General features: G+C 35.3%; 1 protein-coding gene across 2 annotated transcripts in view; it reads left to right on the top strand.

The window, feature by feature from the left end:
• The window catches only part of DIAPH3 (diaphanous related formin 3), a 494,792-nt gene that overhangs the window by 304,805 nt on the left and 163,209 nt on the right, over window positions 1–26,778 (top strand). For both annotated transcript variants that reach the window (XM_065533305.1, XM_065533304.1), the window contains 3 exons: window positions 18–147; window positions 19,717–19,842; window positions 25,943–26,106. In XM_065533305.1, coding sequence (XP_065389377.1) covers window positions 18–147; window positions 19,717–19,842; window positions 25,943–26,106 — 420 coding nt within the window. The remainder of the gene's footprint in view (window positions 1–17; window positions 148–19,716; window positions 19,843–25,942; window positions 26,107–26,778) is intronic.

Genomic DNA, 26,778 nt, shown 5'->3' with positions numbered 1-26,778 from the left:
CCTCCTATTCTATTTAGCTAAAGGACACAAAGTCAGCAGATCAGAAAACAACGCTACTTCATTTCCTGGTGGAAGTATGTGAAGAGAAGTACCCTGATATACTGAATTTTGTGGGTGATTTGGAACCTTTAGACAAAGCTAGTAAAGGTTTGTGCCTTTTTAAGAAACATTTCATGGCTCTGGTCTTCAGTGCTAAAAGACTGAAAATTATACCTTTTATTTGTATATACTTTCCACTTTATCACAGTGTTTTCATACCCAGTATCTCATTTTAAAAATAGAGAGTTGTAGAATATTGTGAGTTGTAATGAATGCAGGTATGAGTTTAATTTGTTTAGTTAGATGATGAGGCCTTATATTATAAATTACTTTGTTTTGCAGTTTAAACCTTATGGATACCTGCTAGCCCTACCTTCTACTGCTAAATCTCCACTTTGGCCAGGGCGATGCTCTCTTGATTCAATGTCATTCATAGGCACTGATAGCTTATTATGTACCTGAGACCAGAACCAGCAATCAGTGTCCCCACTTGCCTGAGTACCGAGTCTATCTCTGCCCAACTTGTTGGTGCTCTCTTTTTTTGTTATAGAAGACACCATATCTGCCAGAGTTTCATTTTCACACTCGGCCTGTCTTGATTTGTAAGACAAAAAATAATGCCCAAATTTCTAACCTGATTCTAGTCTCAATTGTGGGCTTAGATCAGGCCGTAAAGGGTTATAGAACAGATAGACCTATTATTAATACTTGGTTATAATATGATTTAAATATAATTTTTTGACTACCTTAATAATTCAATTTTCCTTTTTTTTTTTTTTTTTTTTTTTTTATGAGACAGAGTCTCGCTTTGTCGCCCAGGCTGGAGTGCCATGGCCTGATATCGGCTCATTGCAAGCTCCGCCTCCCAGGTTCACATCATTTTTCTGCCTCAGCCTCTCAAGTAGCTGGGACTACAGGCACCCGCCACCATACCCAGCTAATTTATTGTATTTTTGTAGAGACAGGGTTTCACCATGTTTGCCAGGATGGTCTTGATCTCCTGACCTCATGATCCGCCTGCCTCAGCCTCCCAAAGTGCTGGGATGACAGGCGTGAGCCACTGCACCTGGCCTCAATTTTCATTTATATTTCACATGGATTCTGTCAACTGTACTTGGTGTCAAACAACCAATTTATGAATACATTTTGGAAAACAACTCATCTAGAATGCTGGAATATCTGTATTCTTTTTTTGTTGACTACTGGTCATTAGTAATATGAAATTGTCTTTATAATCTCTTTATTTTCTTTTTAATATTGGAATTCAAGTTAAAGAAGGATATTTTATTGTTTTCCATGTTAGAATGAATATTTCTTCTTTAAAAAAATCAATTTTATCTTTTCCTACTCCCTTTAAATTGTTCTTCTTCTATAAAATGAGGCTTATAGAACTTTATTGACAAAGAAACATGTGATTGGATGAGATTTCTTTGAAAGTTTGTTCTGAGATGTATGTTTCTTTGAAGTAAATATTTCATATGGCCTGTCTTGATTTGTAAGACAAAAGCTTTAAAAAATAAGCTTTTTACTTAAATTTTTACTAGTAAATCCTAGTGTTATAATGAATGATTGAATTACTTACTTTACCCCTCTGCTACCAAAAAAAGTCCTTGCTATAAGAAGAATCTTTCCATATATATAGTTATAGATGTTTTAATAGGATTCAAGAAGGGAAAATAATTGAAATTATTTTCTTGTGTTAAACCACCTGAGATAGGGCAAAAGGGCATTGATCTGAATGGGTTGGCAACATTCAAAATTACTCAGTGATATTCAGAATAACTCTTACTGATTGGTCCGTTAACTCAGGGAAATCAACTCTTCTAAAGAGAGAATTCTGATATTTTGGAATTTTTGACCAAATGGGATGAAAAAAATTGGAAATGAGTGTTCTTGATGGACATTAAGCAGTTTGATAGATAACAGAGTAGTGGATGAAAACATGGTACAAAGTACCTTGAAATACACAGGGAGTTTTTCTTCCTGGAGAAAAATATGGTTGAGTAGATGTATTTTTTATTGTAGAATTTATTGTTTAGCAGGTTTTGCTGTAAATGAAATTTTTAAAATATTTATGTTGACTCATACTTAAAAGTCTTTATTAATATTCTAATTTGTTCTTTAAAAATATTTACCTTTGATAAGGACTTCCAGAACTGTAACTTGGTTTGGTTCTTCTGGGTATTTTTCAGTTTGTTGCTTTGGTGTTTCAGCAGGGCGTGCTGGGGTTTGAGGGCTTTTCAGTTTCCATCTGTTAAGAGTGGAGTCTAGTGTCTGTGGATGGGTCCACAGATACCGTTAATATGTTTCACAGGGAGCAGCCAGCTTCATCTTTAACACAGAAAAGCCATCACTGAAACACTGTTTATAGTATAGGTGATTGTTGAGCATAACTTTTTTATTATTATATTACTTTATTAATGAATGAGACTTGAGGAGAAAATGTAATGTTTTGAATTAAGTAAGTCTGTGTTTGCTTTGGAGTGTTTTTGTGCTCTTATACATGTATTATGTATCATCATTTAAAAGTTTCCAGATTTGAAACCTCCTCAGTGAGCTATCACATGAATTAAAAAGTACCTTTGTTTTTGAGACATAACAAATCCTGATCATTAAGTACTCCTAGATCAGCAGGGAGAACTTTCATTGCAACTAATGAGCTTACCTGTATGATAGTTTTCAAAAATCTACTTCATTAGGACTGCTTCTTTTCTAAGATAGAATGGCTTACAGTTTTTCTGTTGCATTTCAGTGGAAGTATTTTGAGTCATTATTGTATTTCTGTATACCGTTGTAATATTTCTTTTTGTACTTCTAAGGTTCAATACATTTTTCCTTGTCTAAGCAGTTAAAATTAATCTACAAAAGTTTTACTGATTACTTCCCAATAATCTATTTCATTGTTAAATTTTATTAAAGAGTAGAAAATACTACAGAACTTACTCTTTTTTGGTTGGTGAGTATATTAAAATAAAACTAAGGTAAGTTTACAGCATCACCTTGGTCTGAACTTCTTAGAGTTATCATAATTTTACCATGTATTTCCATCCTTTCCTAGTCAACTCTTAATTCTAGAAATGCCATGCTAGTTCAGTCTGTAACTCACTCATCCAGTCATTAATTTAACAAGCCTTTATTGGGTGATTACACTGTGTCAGAAACTGTGCTGTTGTCTTCCTCTTGGTTCAGGTGTAATGTCTGTGTCTTAGTGAAACCCAATCTGTCTCACTCCCATCTATCTCTTTCCCAGCTGGCTCTTCTCTCTTACAGTCAATTTCCTTTACTTTCTCCTCTTCTTCTGTGCAGTGTCTATGCATTGCTTTTTTTTTTTTTTTTTGAGACGGAGTCTCGCTCTGTCGCCCAGGCTGGAGTGCAGTGGCCGGATCTCAGCTCACTGCAAGCTCCGCCTCCCGGGTTCACGCCATTCTCCTGCCTCAGCCTCCCGAGTAGCTGGGACTACAGGCGCCCGCCACCTCGCCCGGCTAGTTTTTTGTATTTTTTAGTAGAGACGGGGTTTCACCATGTTAACCAGGATGGTCTGGATCTCCTGACCTTGTGATCCTCCCGTCTTGGCCTCGCAAAGTGCTGGGATTACAGGCTTGAGCCACTGCGCCCGGCCTATGCATTGCTTTTTTAAAAGTGACTTTCACTAACCTAGTGGTGAACCCTTCTCTTTTTTTCTCCCTAGATCTTCTCTTTAGGTGATGCTTTCAATTCCCATAATACCACCATTATGTTAATGACTTACAAATTTATATCCCAGACTTTCCTTCTAAGATCCACACTTGTATAGACAATAGCTTTTGCCATTTCCATTGCACCTCAAAAAAGGTATCAGAATCATATTATGCCACAAAATGGGACTCTTGATTCCTACACCCTTAACCTCTCCTTCCAAATTTTATTTACTTGAGAAAATCCTGCTTTCCCCCACCCCTTCTTTGGATATCTTTTCTCTCATTTATCATATATCTATATAGCCTTCAGCATCTCAATACAGAGCTGCATGGTGGGTTTTGCCTAAGTTAAATCCGTGGGAAGCCGCAGCTGTGACCAAGAATGTTGTCTGGTTTTCTCCTTCATCAAGAAACTTAAAAGTAAATGTCACCTTCCCTTTGGTGCTTTTTGCTGGGAACCTCACCTAAATTTGTGTGTTCTACTGTTTCTTTAAGGATAAATTCATAGGTTTTCCAGGAATTCTTATACTACTATTTACGAACTGCTACGCTAGACCAGGGTTTATTCCTGGGACAGCTGGGAATAGAATTAAGCTTCTAGAAGAGATCAATATTCAGTGTATTATCAGAGTAGATTCAATGATAACTCATTTTTAATTTTTGCCATATTTCTCTGTTTCCATATTTTAGCATTAAGAGCATTCATTGATGTATTTGATTTTTAAATCCTTTCCATTTAATACTACCCTTTCTGCTTTTAAGACTCTGTTTGTATGTTCTTAGCTAGCAATTCCTTGATTTGACCCTAATATTTGTCTGCTTAAATATGTCTCCTGGTTTCCAGTTCCTCATGAGTTTCCATCATTTTATGATAAATGTCTTACTAAATACCAAATGTTTATCTTTTATTCACCTACTGTGAGCACTTAGAACACTTAATTTCCAGTTGGCAACCACCTGGAAAATGTATAGTGTTTGAAAATTTCAAATTCATCTACTATCACAGGCAGATATATTAATCTCTTTGTTGCTATAGCCTTCTAAAAATGCCAATTAAAATTTGTCAGTGAGTTTGATACATATTTTGAATAATCAGTATTAGTTATTAGTTTAATTGCATTTTATATCCCCTGAAGCAGAGTCAACACAGCTAACATTGTGTTGGTTGGAATCATTATGTCATGGAAGTTGTAGGTTGGGGCCTCATAATTTGTGTATGATCTATTAATTCATTTGGTCTTTCAAATCAGGTGTAGAATATTAGAATGTTATCTGCCTATATGATGTAGTTAATAGGATACGTTGTTGGTGGTGGAAATATTTATAATAAAATAGTTTAGTTATAGAAGACAACCATGTGTGATCTTGCTTTTATTGAATGGTCAAGGGAACAAAAATGTTTTCTAACTGTTACAGGCTGTACTGTGTCCCTCATAAATTCCTATGTTAAAGCCCTAAACCTCAGTATGTCAGAACTTGATTATGTTTGGAGATAGGGCCTTTAAAGAGAGGAGAGTTAAAATGAGATCTTTAGGATATCCCTAATCCAATCTGACTTGTGTCCTTATAAGAAGAGGAAATTTAGAGTCACAGCCATTCAGGGATGTACATGTACATAGGATAGACCATGTGAAGACACAGTGAGGAGGTGGCCATCTGCAAGCCATGGGGAGGGGCCTGGAGCAAATCATTTCCTTATGGCCCTCAGAGGAAACCAACTCTGCTGACACCTTGATCTTGGACTTCTGGCCTCCAGAATTGAGGAAATGAATTTCTGTTGTTTAAGCCACTCAGCCTGGGGTATTTTGTGAAGGCAGCCCTAGCAAACTGATATACTAAGTTAAGACATTTTTCTCATTTGCTTAGAGGTCTTTGGCTATAGAATAGAGTAGCCTATACTGAATGACTTTCCACTTTATCAAATCAGTTGAAGTAGCAGTTGTAGACCTGCTGTGTTGGATGTGCACTAGTAATCAATTTAGAAATATCAAAGGTTCTTCTACAAACTATGAATTATCACATGATTTGAATTAATTGCAAGTATGCTTCAATTCCTCTTTTGAGTAGACATGAAACATAAATTAGTACATATATAAGGTTATGTTAAAGCATTTTAAATAAATATATTCATGAAAATTCTCATTTAATTTCAGGATTAGATCTATGGCATTTCCTAGATTTTGTTTTAGAATACACTTAATCATGCTGTACTATACTAAGTTTTTGTTTTGTCTTTTTCTTTTACTCACTATATCCATATATATGTTTTTTATACATATCCATAAATATATATATATCCATAAATATATATATTTATTTTCCATTTCTCCTTGTTTTGCTACTATAATAGTTGTAATTTTCATATAAGCAGGTAACTGATAAAAATTAGTAACACTTTGCATTATTTCTTGAGACCTTTCCAAAAGTAAGGCATAGGTGGATGATGTTACTTTTTTTTTTTTTCATTTTCCTTTGGGAATAATGAAAATATTTAGTATATCCAAGTTGTGTACTGCTGGTTCTACAGATAGATTGTGGAGTAAAAACTATGTTCGTAAAGCCAGCTTATGATTCCTAATGGTTTTATGTCTCAGGGAACTAATTTGACTATCTGCAGTCATCTAGTAAATATACTTAGGAATTTACTTAGGAATTTTAAAGCACACATTAGTATACTTTACGTATATTTTTATATATATTTAGTAAGTATACTTAAGAATTCTAAAATAATTTTAATGTTAATATAAGCCAAATATTATAAAAGTTAAATTTATTTTTAAAATGTAATTTATGTATGTTTGCATATACTTACCAAAATGTTAGAATATGTAAAATTTTATGTTCAACAAATTAATACTTTTTTCACAAAAAGGTATGATGAGATATAACTGGGCCATTCCCAAGGTAATTATAGGATTTGTGAAAAATATTTAGAGTATATTGCAAGTGTGGTATACTGGTAAGAGACCACATGTTTAAATCCTGCCAGTTTATTTCCAGGGATTGTCTGTATAGAGTTGGCATCAAAAGTTTAAGTTGTAGACTTGGATATAAGATTGTAAGAGTGATCATTTTGTAGTGCGAATATAAACTGTTTTGAAAAGCAGCAGAGCGGAATAGAAAGAGCATGTCCCAAAATCACTAGAAGGATTAAGGATTCTGTAGATTGACACTGAAGAACACTGTGCATGGAGGAACTACTTGCAGCGAAAGATTGCTTTTTGAGATACTGAGCTAGGAACATTTCCTGAATCTGCTGTGGCTTGGGCTGATAGATGATGATGAAGAAGAAAACCACATCAGGAAGACCTCTATATCTTTTTGGAGGTTAACAGGCTGAAAGTGGCATCAATACGTCATTAATCTTTTCGAGAAACTAACAGTTTACAGTGTTTGCAGATTTTGGGCCAGCTACGGATTTGAAGTAGCTACTTGAGCAGTTCTGTCAGTGTCACCTATGAATCATAGCGAACATCAAGTAACAGGACAGAACCACCAGTGACGACCAAGGTTTTAGAACTCTCTTACACTCGTGGTTGTAAAGCAATATTTACTGCACCTTAGTTTTGCAATAGGAAGTAGGAAATTACAAACAAAGTAGGTGAAAGAAAATTTCAGAATAGTGTTTTCTGAAGGACAGTTTAACGTAACAAATCTGTTTATTGCAAAGAAACCTAAGCAGTGGATGGAGCGGACACATTAATGGCAATCTTATGAATCTTATTGGAGACAAGGTTGACATGTAAGCAGTTGGGGGAAGAGGTATGGAGATAATCAGATGCTGCAGGTAGAATTGTCAGCTGCTCTCCAGAAACCAGATTGTATTTATGTATCTTACAGAATCTTGAATTAGTAGTTGTACTGGTTTGTTAGGGCTGCCATAACCAATTACCACAAACTGAGTAAACAACAGAAATTAGTCTCTCACTAAAGTCCCTGAAATCACCGTATTAGTAGAATTGGCATCTTCAGAAGGCTCCAAGGGAGGAAGCATCCCATGCTTCTCTTCCAGCTTCTAGTGGCTACCTGGAGTCCTTCGTGCTCCTTGGCTTGTAGATGCATCACTCCACTCTCTGCCTGCATCTTCTCACCGTCTTCTCCATGTCTCTTGGGGTCCTCTGCTTATGGACACTAGTCATTGGTTGATGTCAGTCATAGGATGATTTCATCTCAAGATCCTTAACTAATTTCATCTGCTAAGTTCCTATTTCCAAATAAGTCACATTCTGAGGTTCTGGGTGGATAGGCATTTTTGGGGGGCACTATTCACCCACTACAGTCATCTTTGGCATAAGTCCTATAACTGCATGGAGATAGCACCCATCTTTGAGTATTACGAAATAGTTCAGGGAAATTATACTAACAAGTATATCTGGAAAGCATTTATCATTAAATTGTGAAATAGTTTGTTTTTTAAGGGTTATTGTTAACATGCTTCCAAAATACCCTTTTCTTTGTCATTGTGTGAAAATACTAAACCAGTTAAAACTGAAATTATTGTATGCCTTTGTATTAGTCCGTTCTCACATAGCTATAAAGAGCTACCTGAGACCGAGTAATTTATAAAGAAAGTGGTTTAAGTGGCTCACAGTTCCATAGGCTATACCAGAAGCATGGCTGGGGAGGACTCAGAAAACTTACAATCATGGCAGAGGGCAAAGGAGCAGCACACACATCTTACATGACTGGAGAAGGAGGAAGAGAATGCAGGGGGAGGTGCTGCACACTTTTAAACAACCAGATCTCATGCAAACTCACTCACTATCATGAGAACAGCAAGAGGAAAATTCACCACCGTGATCCAATCACCTCCAATCAGTGCCCTTCTCCAACACTGGGGGTCACAATTCGACGTGAGATTTAGGAGGGGACACAAATCCAAACCATATCAGCCTGTGAATTTAAGGAATTTTTTTATTGATAGGCCATGATAACAACAATAACTATAATAAGTGATTTTAGTGGGCAAAATTAAAAATATATTTGCAATTAGATTATAGAAACATTATACGGAGAGAAACTGTTATTTGGACCGTGGACTCTGAGGTTAAGTATCTTATTCTGTCTGAGCTTCCCTTTTCCTACCTATAAAATGGGTGCAATATTAGTACTTAACCCAGAGGTTTGTTGTGAGGATTAAATAGGTTAATATGTATAAATGTTTATAAAGTTTGAAAAGTACCTATTAATCATTGTATAAATATTCTCTATGTTTGTTATAGTTGTTGCTTTTATTTTTCCGTGATTATTTATTATTGACACACATCTGCCTATCTGTCATTAACAGTGCAGGTAAACATGAGTCTCTGTGAATAATATGTTATAGAATTTTGATATGTATTGTCAGAAATTATTTGAACAGATTCAAATAATTGAATCTCTCCACCGCTCTTTTAGGTTTTCCTCAAAGACCACTTTCTCTACAGGACCTTCTGTGATCACTCAATCTAAAACTGCAAAAAACCCTGCCTTGGCATTCCAGAGCCAGACATAAGACATACATTGACTTCTTTAATTGGCTGGGTTCTATATCTGCCACCTAAAATGTAAACTTCATTTTAGTTTGTTGTGTGTTGCCTGAGGCTTATTCAAACTTTAGAACATAACAGCCACAAATTTTTTAGGCTTATGTTGGTACTTTTCTAAAAATGTTGGTACTTTTCTAAAAATTAAAGAATAATACACATACAGTTACATAAATGTACATAAGTCTACAGGATCATAAGTGTACAGCTCAATGCATTTTCATGAGTTGGACATGCTAACATAGGGAATGGAATTTGCAAAATGGGTTCTATTTTTCTTCCTCTACTTCAGCCCACAACACTTTCTTTTGTATTTTGAACTTTGGCATAAGATTTCTTTTGAAAACGGAGTTCTAGACCTAAACAACCTTTGAAAACGACTGGTCTCCAGCAACTCTTCAACTCTGAGTTTGTTTTTCTGGAGGTGTATGCATGAATTTAAAAAAGAAATTTTTTTCATTTCAGCCAAGAATTATGAAGGACTGCCATATGGAAATATAAAGTAACTTGTGAGAAATGATATAAGTGATAGGAAAATCTAAAATGATATTTATTCACACTCATAGGAAAACCTAAAGAAAATAAGATCTTGGGTAATCGTCCTTTCTCCCCTCAGAAGCGATCACCCTTAAGCACAGATTTAAAATTGATCAGCAGTGAGACCCTTTTGTCATATAAATGTCTATCACTGTGATGGTGGTTTCTCGGCAGCTATCTTTCAAACTACATATTTTATGGAAAAAAAGAACTAGTGTTTTTAGTAGTTTTTGATATGTTTTGACTCTATAAGGAAAGGACTCTCAAAACAGCTTGTCGAGCTCCTGTTTGGTAGGCATTGTGCTAGGCACTTGTATTAGCGAGGATTAGGCTTGACTGTGAGTGACAGAAAAAAAAGTTAGTTTAAATAAGATTCATCTATTTGGCTGGGCGCGGTGGCTCACGCCTGTAATCCCAGCACTTTGGGAGACCGAGGCGGGTGGATCACGAGGTCAAGAGATTGAGACCATCCTAACCAACATGGTGAAACCCCGTCTCCACTAAAAATACAAAAATTAGCTAGGCATGGTGGCACATGTGTGTAATATCAGCTACTCGGGAGGCTGAGGTAGGAGAATCACTTGAACCCGGGAGGCAGAGGTTGTGCCATTGCACTCCAACCTGGGCAAAAAGAGAAACTTTGTCTCAAAAAAAAAAAAAAAAAAAAAAAGATTCGTCTATTCATTGTCTAATCAGTCATTTCGTGAATACCTCATCCATTCTAAGGCACCAAAGAGCTGTGAACACAAAAGCCTCTGCTTTCTTGAAGTTTACATTTTAGGTGGCAGATATAGAACCCAGCCAATTAAAGAAGTCAATGTATGTCTTATGTCTGGCTCTGGCATGCCGAGGCAGGGTTTTTTGAAGTTTTAGATTGAGTGGTCACAGAAGCTCCTGTAGAGAAAGTGGTCTTGGAGGAAAACCTAAAAGAGTTGTGGAGAGGCCATTTATGTTGGTATTTGAGAGAAGCCTATTCCAGGCAGAGGGAAAAGCAAGTGTAAAGGCCTCAAGGTATGGAAGTAAGACTGGAGCAGAGGGAGGGAGGGGGAACATAATAGGAGATAGTAGGGCATTACTGTCCATTGTAAGGATTTGACTTTACTCTGAGATGAGGAGCCACTGGAAGGTTTTGAGCAGAAGAGTAACATCTGACTTAAATTTTCAAAGGATTATTTTGGCTGCTCTGTTGAGGAAAAAGTGTAGATGAATAATGGTAGAATTAGTGAAACCACTCTGATGCTGTTAAAATAATCCAGAGGAGTAATAATGTTGACTTGGATCGGGAAGAGTAGTGAGGGTGGTAAGAAGTATTTGGAAAATCATGCATTTTGAGGTTAGAACCAACAAGATGCGCTCTCTGGTTAGATGTGTGAGGCATGAAAGAGAAAAGAGTTATAAAAACTAATGATTTACTGAGATGTAGGGGCAAGTCAAGGAGGAAGATAAATTCTAGTTGTAAATGTGAGTTTAAGGTGCCTACTAAACATTAAGGAAACATGTCCAAATAGGCCATTGGAGTTCAGGGGAAGGATCTAGGCATGAGAAAAAATTTGAACATTTTTGAAGTCCTGCTAACATGCAGTCTTGGACTTCTGGGGCTGAGCTGGTCTCCAGTAGCAGCAAGTGAAAACTAGTCTCATTTGAAAGTGAGTTAGTCTGCACTTAACATTTCCCCTGTGACAAAGTAAAAAGCAGTAAAATTGCCCTCCCATGTACATGTACACAGAACCATTATACTAACGGAACATTTTGAATATTGTTTTTAAACATTTCTGTTATGCACCTCTTTTTATTTAATATTTATACCATGGTTTTGAACAACTTCTCTAAGGGAATTCTCAAATCTTATAAGTAAACATGATTTCCTTTGAGATGGGCTTCTCCCACTAATACACTTTCTCTTCTAAAAAACTGCCTGCCTTTAATACCCTCTTTGTACTTGTAGAGGACAGGCTGGCTCTTTCTCTCAGGGGATGAAATAGCTCAACAGAATTGACTGGTGGCCTTTAATTGGTTGTATTCATTTCCTCCACTTGCCTTCTCCCTTTCCTCTTTCCATGTTCCATAGCAAATGAAGGCATTTCTCTTACAGTATTATGTAAAAACAACAAAAATTAAACCATCATTGCATACATTATAGTAAATTAATTAGGGAATGCAAATTCCATTTGTTATTACATGGGGTTCCATCAAGAATCAGAACACTGGGAAGAAAGATCTGAGTCAAGTGAGTCAAGGAAGGTACGACTACTTGATGAGGATGACTGGCTGTTCACTTAGCATTGCTCCTTTGTCTTTCTTTTTTTTTGAGACAAGTTCTCCCTCTGTCACCCAGGTTAGAGTGCAGTGATGTAATCACTGCTTACTGTAACCTCAAATTCCTGGGCTCAAGCTGTCCTCCTGCCTTAGGCTCCTGAGTAGCTAGGACTATAGGCAGGCATCACTACCCCTGGCTAATTTTTTTTAAAGTTTTTATAGAGATGGGGTTTCACTACGTTGCCCAGTCTGGTCTCAAACCCCTGGCCTCAAGTGATCCTCTCACCTTAGCTTCCCAAAGTGCTGGGATTATAGTAGTGAACCACTGCACCTGGCAGCACAGTTTCCTTCAATTTATCTTTGCCTGTTACGAACCAAGTTTGCCTGTTACGAACTACAATTTATTTTTACCTTGATTTTTTTTTTTTTGCAGTGTTGTTTTAGTTTCTTTTTGTCATGTAATGGATTTTATAATGATATTCTAGAATTTAGGTTTTGTTGTAGACCTACTTAATAGTCAAGATTTTTTTTTATACTACTGAGGTTTGTTTTGGACCATCTTGTCCATACAATTTTATTATTTTAACTTGCATTTATAAAATGTTGTTATAGCTTTATACAATGCTTTTATTATTACAATTGTCTAGGAAGAAATGTATTGCTTGGAGCCTGAAACTAAATAATTCACACATGAAACAATTGATTCTATGAGTGTAGGAAGGTTGATTTAGTTTGCATGTTTAAATTGTCTGTGGTAATAAGTTGTTCTTTAAGCTTTCCTTAAAGAAATCAGTTTCCCTGGGTTGTATCATGATATGTAAGAGTGTGGCATTTTTTAGTAAGCTTGTTATGAAATAATGACCAACACCTCCAGGAGATATTCATAGAGGATTTTTTTAAATTACAAAGATTACCTTATGTAACCTCTCCTCTCCTTTATTACTTGAAATCTTAATCTAGTAAATCACAGAGGCCATAGTGTTATAAAAAGCATGTATTCATGATTGCTTTAAACTTAAATATTTATAGTTTCGATTTTAACTTTTACTCTAAAGCTTCTTTAACACCTCTGGTGTATAATTATCATAATAATAAGACACTTGGAAAAAAGTCTGTATCTTAGATTTTAATGTCTGGGATATTTAATCTGTTGTATTTTCCTATTTCATTTTTAATGCTCGTATCTGAAGAGGTTAAAGTTAAATCCAAAACCCATTCCTTCAGCAAACATTTGAGTATCTGTAATACGTTTTGTAACTGATACAAAGATGAATGGTGTCTTCTCTTAAGGAATTCCCAGCCATTTGGGAGAGGAAGACAGATAAAAAGATAAATGTAAATGCAGAGTAGTAATTGCAAAGATAGAGATAATTACCAGTTGTGATGGGGAGAAAGGTCACTTTACCTGCGTACTTGCTGTAGTTTTTGATTCCTTGTAAATTATGAATGGTTATGACCCACGGGTGAAGTGCACAAGGCAGATAGACATACATTGTTTCAAGGGCCAGTGACAGATTAGATGAGGAGTGATATGGACAGGGGAACTATAAGCAGTATGTATTTTTTAGATGAGTATTTGGCAGGATCTGAAGTAGAGCACCCCAGGTTGTAGGTGGTCCCTTGTTTAGGAACTCAGATGTTACATGAGCAGTTTACTGACATGCATTACACAGGAAAGGGGCAGCTTTACTGATTGTCTGGAAACCCCTATGCACAGTGTAAACAACACTGGAGAAAAACAGTAGGAGACCAGAGATCAGAGAATAGAAAAGGGTTCCCGATGACTTTAAAAGTGTTAAGTTGGCCAGGTGAGGTGGCTCACTCCTGTAATTCCAGCACTTTGGGAGGCCGAGGGAGGCAGATCATGAGGTCAGGAGTTCCAGACCAGCCTCACTAACATGGTGAAACCCCATCTCTACTAAAAATACAAAAATTAGCCGGTCGTGGTGGCGGGTGCCTGTGGTCCCAGCTACTCAAGAGGCTGAGGCAGGAGAATCTCTTGAACCTGGGAGGCGGAGGTTGCAGTGAGCCAAGATCGTGCCAGTGCACTCCAGCCTGGGCAACAGAGTGAGACTCCGTCTCGAAAGAAAGAAAGAAAGGAAGAAAGAAAGAAAGAAAGAGAGAGAGAGAGAGAGAGAGAGAAGAAAGAAGGAAGGGAAGGGAAGGGAAGGGAAGGGAAGGGAGGAGGGAGGGAGGGAGGGAGGGAGGGAAGGACGGAAGGAAGGAAGGAAGAAAGGAAGGAAGGAAGGAAGGAAGGAAGGAAGGAAGGAAGGAAGGAAGGAAGGAAGGAAGGAAGGATGGATGGTCCTTTTGCCTTCTGGGGTGTGGAGATTACAGATAGGGAGCTGGTTGGAGGTAGAGACACATGATGTCTGAAGTGATGAGAGATGTCATCTGGTGGAATGTTAACTGAGGAAAATGCAAAGTCAAAATTGTCTAGCTAGCTCTGTTTGATGATGGCTCTGTTTTGCTAGTTTTCTTCCAAAGAATGAACAGGAATACAAAAAATATGATTAATTTCTTGGTGAGAAGATTGAAAGATAAAATTCACACATAGGTCACATACAGAGACACCAGTAAATTAACACTTCTTTGAGAGTGTACAGTTTAATACTCCCTGATATAGTTCAGAATTTTAAGACATAAAATATAGTTCCTGACTCAAAGAACTTGACACATGTGAAAAATGTGGATAAAATTATGTTTGAAGATACATACAAGAATTGTCTATAGAAATTGAATAATTGCTGAACAAATAAAAACACCAAGAGAGTTTTTTTCTTTTCTTTTTTTAAGTTCTTGGGTATATATGTAGGATGTGCAGGTTTGTTACATAGGTAAACGTGTGCCATGGTGGTTTCCTGCCCCTATCAACCCATTACCTAGGTGTTAAGCATGCCATGCATTAATTATTTTTCCTGATGCTCTCCCTCCTCCTGCCTGCCACCACCACAGGCTCCACTGTATGTTGTTCCCCTCCCTGTGTCCATGTGTTCCCGTTATTCAGATCCCACTTATAAATACACCCAGGGAATTCTTAAAATGCTCTTTAGTTTTACCCATCAGATGGCATACATTTGCTTAGCCCAGAATTCTCACACTCCTTTCTTTCTTCCAAGTGTGTGTTGGTCCTTATTTAAATACCAAGTGAGAGGTTGGTCAATTACATTTAAATCCGCTTAACCATAATGTACAAGTAATATAATCAGAGACTTCTGATGAAGCATAAGAAATGACTTAGTGAGATTTGTATCTGTAGAGTAGCCTCAAGAACTATTTTATCTTTTTGAAGATAGCTTGCTTATTTTTCATGATGTTGACCTGAAATATTTGAATATGCCCCCAAACATTCCTACTATTTTACTCTTTAAAATAGCAACCCTTCTTCTTAGACTGACTGTCCCTGGTCTGGTGATGATGATGTTGAAGATATGATGACTTTACTTTTTCTTTGATTCTAATATCACTTATTTCAATCTTTAAGATTTTCATGTCTTATTTAGTTCTAATAATAACATAGAGCTATTCTTTTTAAAAATTTTACCCTATATTATGACATGCAAACTTTTATGAAATGTCTGTGAGGTAAACATATGCAGTGAGATCCTTCCCATTTCACTAATGTGGAAATCAAGCCCAGGAGAAGTTGCTTCCAATCATAAAGAGCATAGTTCCTGACCCACTGACAACCACAGAATTGGAAAAGGCACGAGCCTCTTATCCAGTGAAGTAAGTCCCTCTCCCACCTAGTGGAGAAGCACTCACTCATTGGGGTGGCTCTATCTTCAGTTACCAGTAGCTGGCTTCCTCTGAGGGCAGCCCAGACTGTTAGGCACCTCCAAGAATGAGCCAAAAATGTGCTTCTCTTACACTTCCCCACTGGAGTTCAGCCCTCTGACCAGACATGTACTTGTATATCCATATGGTACAATAAAAAGTAAATATTTGGTCTTTGCCCCCTGGTTCCTGACATAAAGCTCCTAGAAGTTTTGGAATTTCCTGAGTGACGCGTCTTTTGTATGTTAATGTGGTGACTAAAGGTAGGTAGGGGTATAGCTTCAGGATGAAGACTGGTCTCTAGAAGTACTAAACATATGATTAAAGGGTTAGAACTATCGGCTTATACCCAATGTATGGGTGCGAGAGGGGCTGAAGATTGAGCTCAATCACAAATGCCAGTGATTTAATCAATAGTGCCTTTGTAATGAGGCTTCAATAAGGACTCTGAAAGAGGATAGGGGAGCTTCTGGGTTGGTAACACGTGGATGTGCTGGAAGGGCAATGAAACTGTCCACCACCCCCGTCCCTCCATTCCTTGTCCTGTACATCTCTTCCATTTGGTTGTTCATGAGTTGTATCGTTTATAATAAAGCTATGATCGTAAGTATAGTGCTTTCCTGATTTCTGTGAGTCATTCTAGTGAATTGTGGAACTTCAAGGAAGGGAGTTTTGGGAATCCCTAAATTTATAGTGAGTCAGTCTAGAGTGGTCTTCTTGACTGGCAACTGGCATCTGAAATGAGGGTAGTTTTGTGGGAGTGAGCTCTTCTACCTGTACAGCCTGACACTAAATCTGGGTATTTAGTATCGGAATTGAAGGATTTTGCCCTTAATTTATGGAGTCTGCGCTAACTCCAATTGTAGGACACCCAGTTGGTATTGGAGAATTAGACAATTGATTGGTGTTGGAAAAATGTATTTGGTGTCAGAAAAAAAATCAAACAATCTATGTTATCTCCCAACATTTGCCCTGTGCATTTTCTCATATGGGAGTCCCTCAGACCTATTGGTCTGTTCTCTAGATCTTTTGCTAATTTGACATGTGTGAATAATAAAATTGGTTAAGCAGACTAAGTATTTTAAGTACATGGTTTTATTCAAGGTGAGATACTACTTTAATATATAGACTACTTAAAAATAAATACATATATAAAAAGTTATATATATAACTGCACACTCTCCCATCCATCCAGAATGCTTAGGCATACATTCCCTGGGTTTAGGAAGGGAATATGGATTGCTTGTGATTGCAATGGGCAAGAATGTACAAGAAACCCCTTATTATGTGAAAATTATATCTGTTTATTTAAATGTTATTGATGGGGGTTATGAAAATAAAATGGTGATTTCTATAGTAATTTATATATAACACAGTAGTTAAAAATAAGGTCTAGAATGAAACTGCTTGAATTCAAATTCTAGCTTCACCAATTTTTAGTTGTTTGACCTTTTTACTTAGCTACTGATCTCCAGTTTCCTCATCTGTAAAACAGGAATAATAATAATGCCTACTTCATGATGTTCTTGTGGGTTTGAATGAGTTAATTAATAGAAAACACTTAAGACAGTACCTGACATACGTAAACACTTACTACATTTTAGCTGTTGTTATTACCATTACTGTTGTTTTTATTGTCACTGCTACTATTATAACAATTACTACTACCATTATACTACTAATACACTACTTTTTTGGACCTAATTTATAGCACAAAGTGGATGTATGGCTTATAAACATTTCTGAGCATGAATTTACTTAATAAAAGAGACAGGGTCTTGCTCTGTCATTCAGGCTGTAGTGCATTGGTGCCATCACTGGTCACTGTAGCTTCAAACTTCTGGGCTCAAGAAATTTTCCCACCTCAGCCTCCGTACTAGCTGGGACTACAGGCACATGCCACCATGCCTGGCTAATTTTTTTTTTTTTTTTTTTAATTTTTGGAGAGACAGAGTCTTACTTTGCTGTCCAGGCTGGTCTTGAACTCCTGGCTTCAAGTTGATCCTCCTGACTTAGCTCCTAAAGTGCTGGGGTTACAGATATGCATCACCATGTCCAGCTTGCTTTTGAACCTTTATTTAATCAGAAGTTGCAGAGTTTTTGGAAGTGTAAAAAGTGACTGAACCACCTGTAAGAGTTCTTGAAAAATGATAGAGGAAATGCTAATGAGACTTTAAGGCAGAGATCAAATAGACGAGGAGAGCAAAAGGAATCTCTTCTGTAATGCTGATAGAGAACTTTGAAAGAAGCAAAGAAAAAAAAATTGCAAATGGGAAGAGTAAATGAAACACCATTGGCTCAATCAAATAGAATCTTGGTTGTGGATAATTGACAAGCAGACATAAAAATGAAAGAGCATAACATAGGAAATATGTGTTACCACTATAAGCAGTGTACAGCAAGGTATTGGGGAAGTGAGTTAAATAGTTAAAAAGGTAAGAATCTGTGATTCTTAATATTGAGACCATGACTCAGATAATGGGGTGTATTATAGCATTTGTTGTGTAAATTCAAAGAATCACAGAAAGGGAATACATGAGAAGTAAAACAAACAAAAAAACCTATTGAGAAAATATGCATGAGTATAAATCCACACTAGCTTCATCACGGTGGGAGCAAAACGTTAAAGTACCATCACTCTTCAAGCACAAACCAAGTATTATATGTGGTTCTCAGAATAGTTTAATCATTGAACTCCTGAAACATTGCATCTAAAAATTAGATTGCTAATTTTTAAAAATAAGAAAATACATTTAGGTTGTATTAAAAGATGTTAATGTCAGAATACCAAATGTTATTTTCTGTACAATTAGGTTTAAAAAAAAAAAACAATAAAACACCATTTCATATTCTTATACATTATTTTTAATATCTCCTTACTATTTTATTCTTTTGAACCAAGCTTAAAATTAAAAAAAAAAAACTCAGTTTCATTTTGTTGGGCGTTTAGAGGATATTCCTATCCTTACAGATAAAACGTGAATTGTACCCATTCTTCAGGATTAATTCAAATCCTGAGAATGGCAGATTACTTGAATTTCTATATTCATTCTTTAATCATCATTTTATATAGTTCACAATGATCAATAACAATAGATTTTTTTTAACCTAGAATTCGTTTGTACCTAAAACAAATAGTTTAAAAGTTGGTTTAGGTCACTCTATCTTTTTTTTTTTGTACTACTAAATCTTTTTCCTAGTGTCATATAAAATTGACTATGAAAAGATTTTCAGAAATGATCCTTAATGTCTGTTCTGCTGGGTGACCAGTATATTCTCTTAGTGACACAGTGCCCTGGTTTACTATTTCTTCTTCATGTGTACTGTGAGAGCCACTTTAAGTCAAAGAAGGAAAAATATTATTAGATAATAAAGTGTTCAGGATATCAGTAAAGAAAGCTTGACATTTGTCATTATAAATGGCCTCTGCTACTTTTTCTTTCCCATTGTCGATAAGCTTGGACAATAGAAAGCATTTTTCCCCATCTTTCCCGTCTACTCACTGTTCCCTGTCAAGAGATGATTTTGAAAAATGTTAAAATTATATTTAAATCAGTTGAACTTTAAAAAATGTTTTATTTTTGTCTGTGAATAGACTGATGATTTTGTAGTATTTCCAATGGTCAAGAATTCTAATAAAACTTATTTCTTAAGTGTAGTTATTTGTGTATGTGAGCACTTCTTAAATTTTGTCTTATGTTTTAAAGACTGTCTTATTGAATTTCTTTTATAACTAGATTTTAAATTGAAAGGTTAAAAATTAGTGAAATTTATTTTTCCTATTTTATAATGAATTTTCTTACATTATTATGAATTTTTTTCATGGATGTTTTGTTTCTAGGGTGTCTTACCTTTTATATATTATAATTTTGTCCCTTCAAGGCATTTAATATACTCTCTTTTAGTCTCTGTAGAAATGCTGGAAAAGAATTTGAGGCAGATGGGAAGGCAGCTTCAACAGCTTGAGAAGGAATTGGAAACCTTTCCCCCTCCTGAGGACTTGCATGACAAGTTTGTGACAAAGATGTCCATATCCTTTTGATATCTAAATAACTTAAGTCACTAGTCAACTGGAGATACAGTTTATTTAATATTTTAGGTGTCTTTGTGTATCCAGAGATCATTCTGTAGTGCCAAATTACAGAAAATTTAACCTTTGCCTTCTTGCAGGGAAATTTATCAAAGCGTCTGTCTATCATGAATAATACACAAATGTCTGTCTGTCTGTCTGTTTGTTTGTTTTTTGAGACGGAGTCTCACTCTGTCACCTAGGCTGGAGTGCAGTGGCATGATCTTGGCTCACTGCAACCTCTGCTTCCCAGGTTCAAGCAATTCTCCTGCCTCAATCTCCTGAGTAGCTGGGCGTACAGGCTCTCACCACCACGCCCAGCTAATGTTTTTGTATTTTTAGTAGCGACAGGGTTTCATCATATTGGCCAGACTGGTATCGAACTCCTGACCTCAAGTGATCTGCCCACCTCAGCCTCCCAAAGTGCTGGGATTAGAGGCATGAGCCACCATGCCCGCCCACAAATGTATACCCATTAATTTCTATTATTTTTTCCTTTTTATCAGCTTGGATAATAGTATGTTCTCTCATCTTTTCCCTGTCATGTGCCTTATTTCCTTCTGATGTTCATTAAGAATTGAAAAGACATTAAAACTTAGTTTGAGGAAGTTTGACTCTAAAGTCATGATGTGGTTTAGATACCTTTGAAATGTTTGAAGAAGCAGGTACAAGACTTCATAAGCGAGTTTAACTAGTCAGCTTAACTTCAAGAATTGGCATGTATTGTAAATTAGTTTTTGCTCCATAAAATTTAATATTTCCTTTAGAAATACTATATTCTTACAAAGTCAAAATGGAGTTTATTATAGTCACTACTTGTATTGATATTTTCCTAACCTAAATAAATCGATAAATATATGTGTGTATATTCATACACACACACACACACACACACACACACACAATAAATAGCATGAGGCTTGTGTCCTGTTTAAGGTTTCCTTTGTATTCAATTATATTTATTATCACTAACTTTGTAGCTTAATCTCTAATGAGTAACTGAAGTAATAAACTTTTTTATTTCTTGAAACTAATGTTGAGTTGCTTTGCAAACCATTTTGTGAAATTGCAGACTGATATCTTTTGTGTTGTAATAAAATATTACTACAATGCATTATTAAAATCCCATATGGACAAATGAATTCTGTGTGAAAGATAACTCACTTCTAAAATGAGCTCTTATAAATAGACACTCCTAATATCTTAAACTGAGGTACTTGAAATAAAATGACTATTTTCCCTCTTTCTACCTCTTCTCTCCTGAGATTTAGTGAATCACAAAATTAATATTTGGCTTGTCATAGATTTTATTGTATATGCTTTCAGCTTAATTGTGAACTAGTTGAATTTTAGCTTCCTTCACTGTCTCTGTCGGGAAATATCATAAAAATATGCTCCAGCAACAATCAATTCAGGCTAATGTGTTTGTTTCCTTTTGTATCTTCCCACCCATCCAGTTTCTTATTTCATTAGGAAGGCTGCCTTTATCACCACACTGAGGAAGGCTTTTTTTTTTTTTTTAAGTAAAGGTGAAATCTGTATTCCTCAAAAAATTTTTGTGCTACCTTCTCATATGACAAAGTATGCTTTTAAAAATAAATATATTATTGCCATTATATGTTTCATCATTCTTAGCTTTTTTCTTAATTTTTTCATGTTAAAATGTTCATATGTGACAGTTTGTTAATAGCTAAGTACTGTTAATTGAACTACTTATTATTGTTCCCTATAGATATAAAGCAGTTCAGAAAAGATTTTGCTTGCATGTAGCTTCTGGTAGTACACTGTGAGTGCACTAATTATGAAGCTCAGGTTTATAGAACCAAGATGAATTCCTGAGCTTAGAGTAAAGGTTGTAGAATCTTGCTTAGCAGACGATCTCAGGACATATCTATACTTGTATTTATATGACACAAGAAACTGAATGATGTCGGCTTCTTGAAAGGTATGTGGCTCATAAAAAGCAACCAGCAGGAAATCAGAAACAGGAAGGATGATGCTTTGTTGGAAACAATTTTTCATTCTGAGTACAATTATACTCCATGGACAAGAAAGCTACTACATCCTGTCGCTAAATATCACAACCTAGAAGCCTCTAATGAACTGATTAGCATTCATGTATCTCTTGGAAGTCAGATATATGAACAGTTGGTGCACTTTGCTATTGACAAAGCTTATAATCATAAATATTCTTTGCTGAGATTAGATTGCACTCGTTTGCTTTTCATCTTAGTTAGACATACTGGTTTTGAAGTAATTAAATTCATTCATTGCAAGTCTTTGTTTACTTTAATTAGGACTGACAAGTCAGATTTTGCATATTAAATGCATTTATACAGATCTTATTAAAATGGCAAATTGTGAGCTCCTTAGATGTTAAAAAATTGAAGAATTTGGAATCTAAAGTGCACAATGAATAAAATATACTTAAAGTTTGTTATTAACCACTTAAACTTTGTTCATGTTTTTCATTTAAATGCTTGTTAATCGAGGTACATATCAAACGTTTGGTTCATTCACCAATTCTGGAAGAATATGTGTATTTTTTAAATTGTTAACAATGTATCTTACAAGTATGTACTTAAACAATTATGATTTAGTGAACTGTTAAATCAATTAATTGAATTGTTTTAAATTATTGAGATACAATTTTATTGTAATGTGAAATTTTACTAATAGCATTTGATGATAGTATATTGTATTTTTATTCTTTCAATGTATGCTCACTCTTTACCTATACAGCTTAATATTTAAAAAGTTGAATTTAGTGCATCCTTTAAAAAGCATGCACTATCATTTCAAATATCATTGACTTTTTAGTAATAATTATTACCTCCCACTTGCTAAGTCTAGTCAGAGCCTTAATTAGAGTTGACCATTTCCACAGTAACTACTTGCTTGAAAAATGTGAAACCAAATTCAACGTATATCAGTATTGTTACATGCAAACTATTGTATGTGAGGTGTATGTACTTACTAAATTTTTATCGGTGAGAAAATTAACAATATGCCAGGATTTGTGTCATGTAGCGCTTGTTCCTTTCTCATGATCTTTAAATTCTGTGATATGTCTTATTTTAAGGAGAATAACAAATAGAATTTAGAGCATTGCACTTGAAATTCTTCTTGCATGAGCACTTGCCTTTCTATTTTCTTCCTACTCCCTCTCCTGTGTCTTTCAGAAAAACTTATTTTGCTAGACATTTATATATTTCTGTATTTATTACAACTTATGTGACAAGTTACTTGACTCCTTTCCATGTTATATTCTTTAAATTTGTTCATTGAAATCCCACTTTATTTTCACACTTTTGTGTGTGTTATTCTATATAGCAATGCTTTAGAAACTTCTGAAATCACTGGGTGGATGCTAAAGCCAGCCCAGTAAATTCATTGAGAGAAAGATTTACTTATATCTATATTCTACACTGCATAATGTACAGCATTTTTCAAATAAAGGAATTTAGTATGTTGAACTTTGAACTGTGGCGACTAGGAAGTAAAATAGAAGGTTGGAATGGATGAAGTGTAAACTTGTGTAATACACAGTCCAGTTGTAAGAGTGGGAAATGGGGCAATTGGGTGATTTATTGTAGCAGATTTTTCTTCTCTTGAATTAGTCTTCTCCCTTTCTTCTCCTTTTTTTCTTCCGATCTTTCTTTCTTGCCTGTCTTCCACTTAATTTCTTCTTAGCCAACTTTTAAAGCTAGCATTAAATGTGCTGCTCTTAATTCTCTCGGAGTCCCCAAATTTATAATAATCTTTTCTATCTCTGAAGTCGTATTATACTTGCAGGCGAGTACTACCTAATGGAGGGCTCACTGCTCTTTAACAGTCAAGCCTCTGTTGTTTTAGTTAATCTGACTTTCTTAGCCAAGACTTTAACTACCTAACCTCTGTCACTCTATGTAATATCAATTTTTTTTCTACATCATACTTATACTATGTTGAAAATCTGATTCATTATTTATTATCTGTCTCCATACTCTAAAATGTTTCATGACAGCAGGGACTTTGCCTGACTTGTTAGCTACTATTTTTCCTGGTGCCTAGAATACAGTGGAACTCAGTGAACACTTACTGAATGGCTTGCTGGATCCTGTGTACTTAAGAAAGTCTATGAAATATATTAGACACATAGGACTGAATGATGCTGATCCTTGAAAAGTGTGTTAATGGAAGTTGTGGGCATCCTCGGTGACAGAACCCTAATAATGGCAGTATGACCTAAGAATAAATGCAGGATATGTTTGTGGTAGGTGGTTTGGTGATGAGCAGTACTGGCAGACCAGGAGAAGAATTCCAAGTCTTAGTTGGCCAACACTTAATGCTTGTGTTTCAATGCATGTAAACACAGATTTGGTTATTGTATCTGCCTCTCAAATTGGAGGATTACAGTGATTCTAGTAGAAATTCATGAGAATTTGGCCTCAGTGTTGGTAAAGGAAAACAAAATAGATTTCTCAAAACATCAAGTAATTGGGCTTATATTAATATTTTATAATGAATTTTATGAAATGTTTATTTTGTTGAGTATCCCACATATTTTTCCAAAGCTCTTGACAAATACAGAAGTTGGAATTTAAGTTTGCCCAAGGACAGCTAACTACATTTGTGTTTTCTTTTTGATGATGATGATGATGATGATGATGATGATGATGATGATGATCATGAAGAATTAGAATTCTGTCATATGCTAGTCTACATTTACTCCCTACCTGGCAGTAGTGCTGTCTCTTTTTTCCTTGGTCTTTCATTATTTTTCTCAAAGTAAAGGGCCTGCATCAGTTTCCTTATTTCATCCTCTACTGATGAAAGTTCTGGCCAGAAGAACCATATATTTTTGAAATTGTGGGCCAAAATAAATTGTAGACATAAAAATCCCATTTTTAGCTTCTTTCTCTTGGCCTGCCTGAATACTGTTTTTTATTTGTTTTACATTTTGCTAATGGCTAGTCAAAGTTAATAAAAGGACTTCTGCAAATTTAGCTATGTTCCATTTCTTTAAATGTCCCTATTTAAAGGAGCCATGGGCAATTATGAGTGATGCTCTCTCTAAAAGAATCATTTTTTCTGGATGTGGTATAGTCATATTATATCTGACTGCATTAGCAGTTTGCCACACAAGAAAGAAAATTTCATTGTTTATTTAGAAAATGTTTTCTAATATCAGTGACTGTCACATTCACATTAAATTCATCTTCTTAATTTCAGTGGGTTTTGAACTATATTGTCATGAGTGAGAGAAGAACATTTCTATATGTGTGTGCCTATGTATGTAATAATAATTTTTAATAATCTAATGCATAAAGGAAATTATATACCAGTATTCTAAGAGAAGTTAGAACACTAATTTGCTTACATAATGGAAGAAGTTTTCAGTTTAACTCTTAAAATTGTATTTTGTTTGCTTTTAGAACCTTAAAGTTTAAAATAAATGAGGGATAATAATAACAAGTATTTTTGTGTGCTACTAAATGCCCACTTTTCTGAGAACTTTGCATGTGTTAACTCATTGAGTCCTCTCAGTAGCCCTGTCAGTTGGTGATATTATTATTCCCATTTTACAGATGAGGAAACTGAAGCACAGAGACATGAAGGCACTTGCCCACAGGCACACTACCACCAAGTATAGGAGCTAGAAATTGATCCCAAGTTGTCCAATTTAACTGTTGTGCTTAATGCTTGTACTGTTGATTTCAGTATCATTGCAATTACTCAGCTGCCAACTACTGAACTATAATTTTAAATCATATTGTATGATCTGCATATTATATATTATTATGGTAAGTTGGAAGAAAAAATTTTTAAATATGTTAAAGAGAAATATTAAATACATAAATCTTTTCTAATGATTTCCCAAAGTTAATTGGCAATTGAATTTAAGATTTTGTTGCTATGCAGTATAGACTGACTTTAAGAATGGTAAACTATTAGAAGTAATTTTAGAATTTTGGAAATGTAATAATGGTGGCTATTAGACTAAAGCATTGGATTTACAGAGTTCTCACCCCCCAAAGCATTACTTTGTAAATTTCAGAATACCTTAACTATAGTATACAGATTTGTTATCAGTGCAAAAGAACAATATGAGACAGTTTCGAAGTTACACGAAAACATGGAAAAGTTATACCAGAGTATAATGGGATACTATGCCATTGATGTGAAGAAGGTGTCCGTGGAAGACTTTCTTACTGACCTGAATAACTTCAGAACCACATTCATGGTATGGTAAAAAAATAATTGTTTTTTAAAAAGTTTTTTTTATTTATACTGTCTTATTTATTATCTCATTACGTCGTCCTACTCTTCTTGCCGTAGGAAAACCTATATTTTCTGATTTTGAAAGTCAACTATAAAATTTCAGATTTAAAAATCTATTGAAAAATGTACGGTTTGTTCTCCTTTTGACCTTTCCAACATTAAGCTGTAATCAGACATTTTGATTGAAAAAGTGACAAATTCTGAAGTTCTTCATAAAGACTCCCTTGCTGACTGATTACAGAGCAATTCTGTAATAAGTTTTTGGCTATGAATTTGTTTCTTTATACTTAAGATCAATTTGTATTTTTGTGATATAATTTTACCAAATTCCATGCAGCTTTTATAAGGCTTTTTTTTCCTTTTCTTAATGCATTGTACAATAAGCTACATGCAATTTGCCTTTGAATAGGTTTTACATTCGTAGGGCTTCCTTTCGATACTTTAATAGGGAGATCAGGCCTTTGATGTGGAATACTTTCATTTAGGCATTAAAAATATCTTTTCAAAAATATTAGCTGATTAGATGGGGGGAAGAAAAGAACTACACATATATTAAAGTGAGGAGGCATTTTTGCCTCCCTAGGGAAACTGGTGATACATTTCTACAGTGAAAAATGGTTATTCTTAATAGATG

This window comes from Macaca fascicularis, chromosome 17, assembly GCF_037993035.2.
Source record: "Macaca fascicularis isolate 582-1 chromosome 17, T2T-MFA8v1.1".
Lineage (NCBI taxonomy): Eukaryota > Metazoa > Chordata > Mammalia > Primates > Cercopithecidae > Macaca > Macaca fascicularis.
The sequence above is the reverse complement of the archived record's forward strand: the minus strand, read 5'-3'. Positions and strand labels throughout refer to the sequence as shown.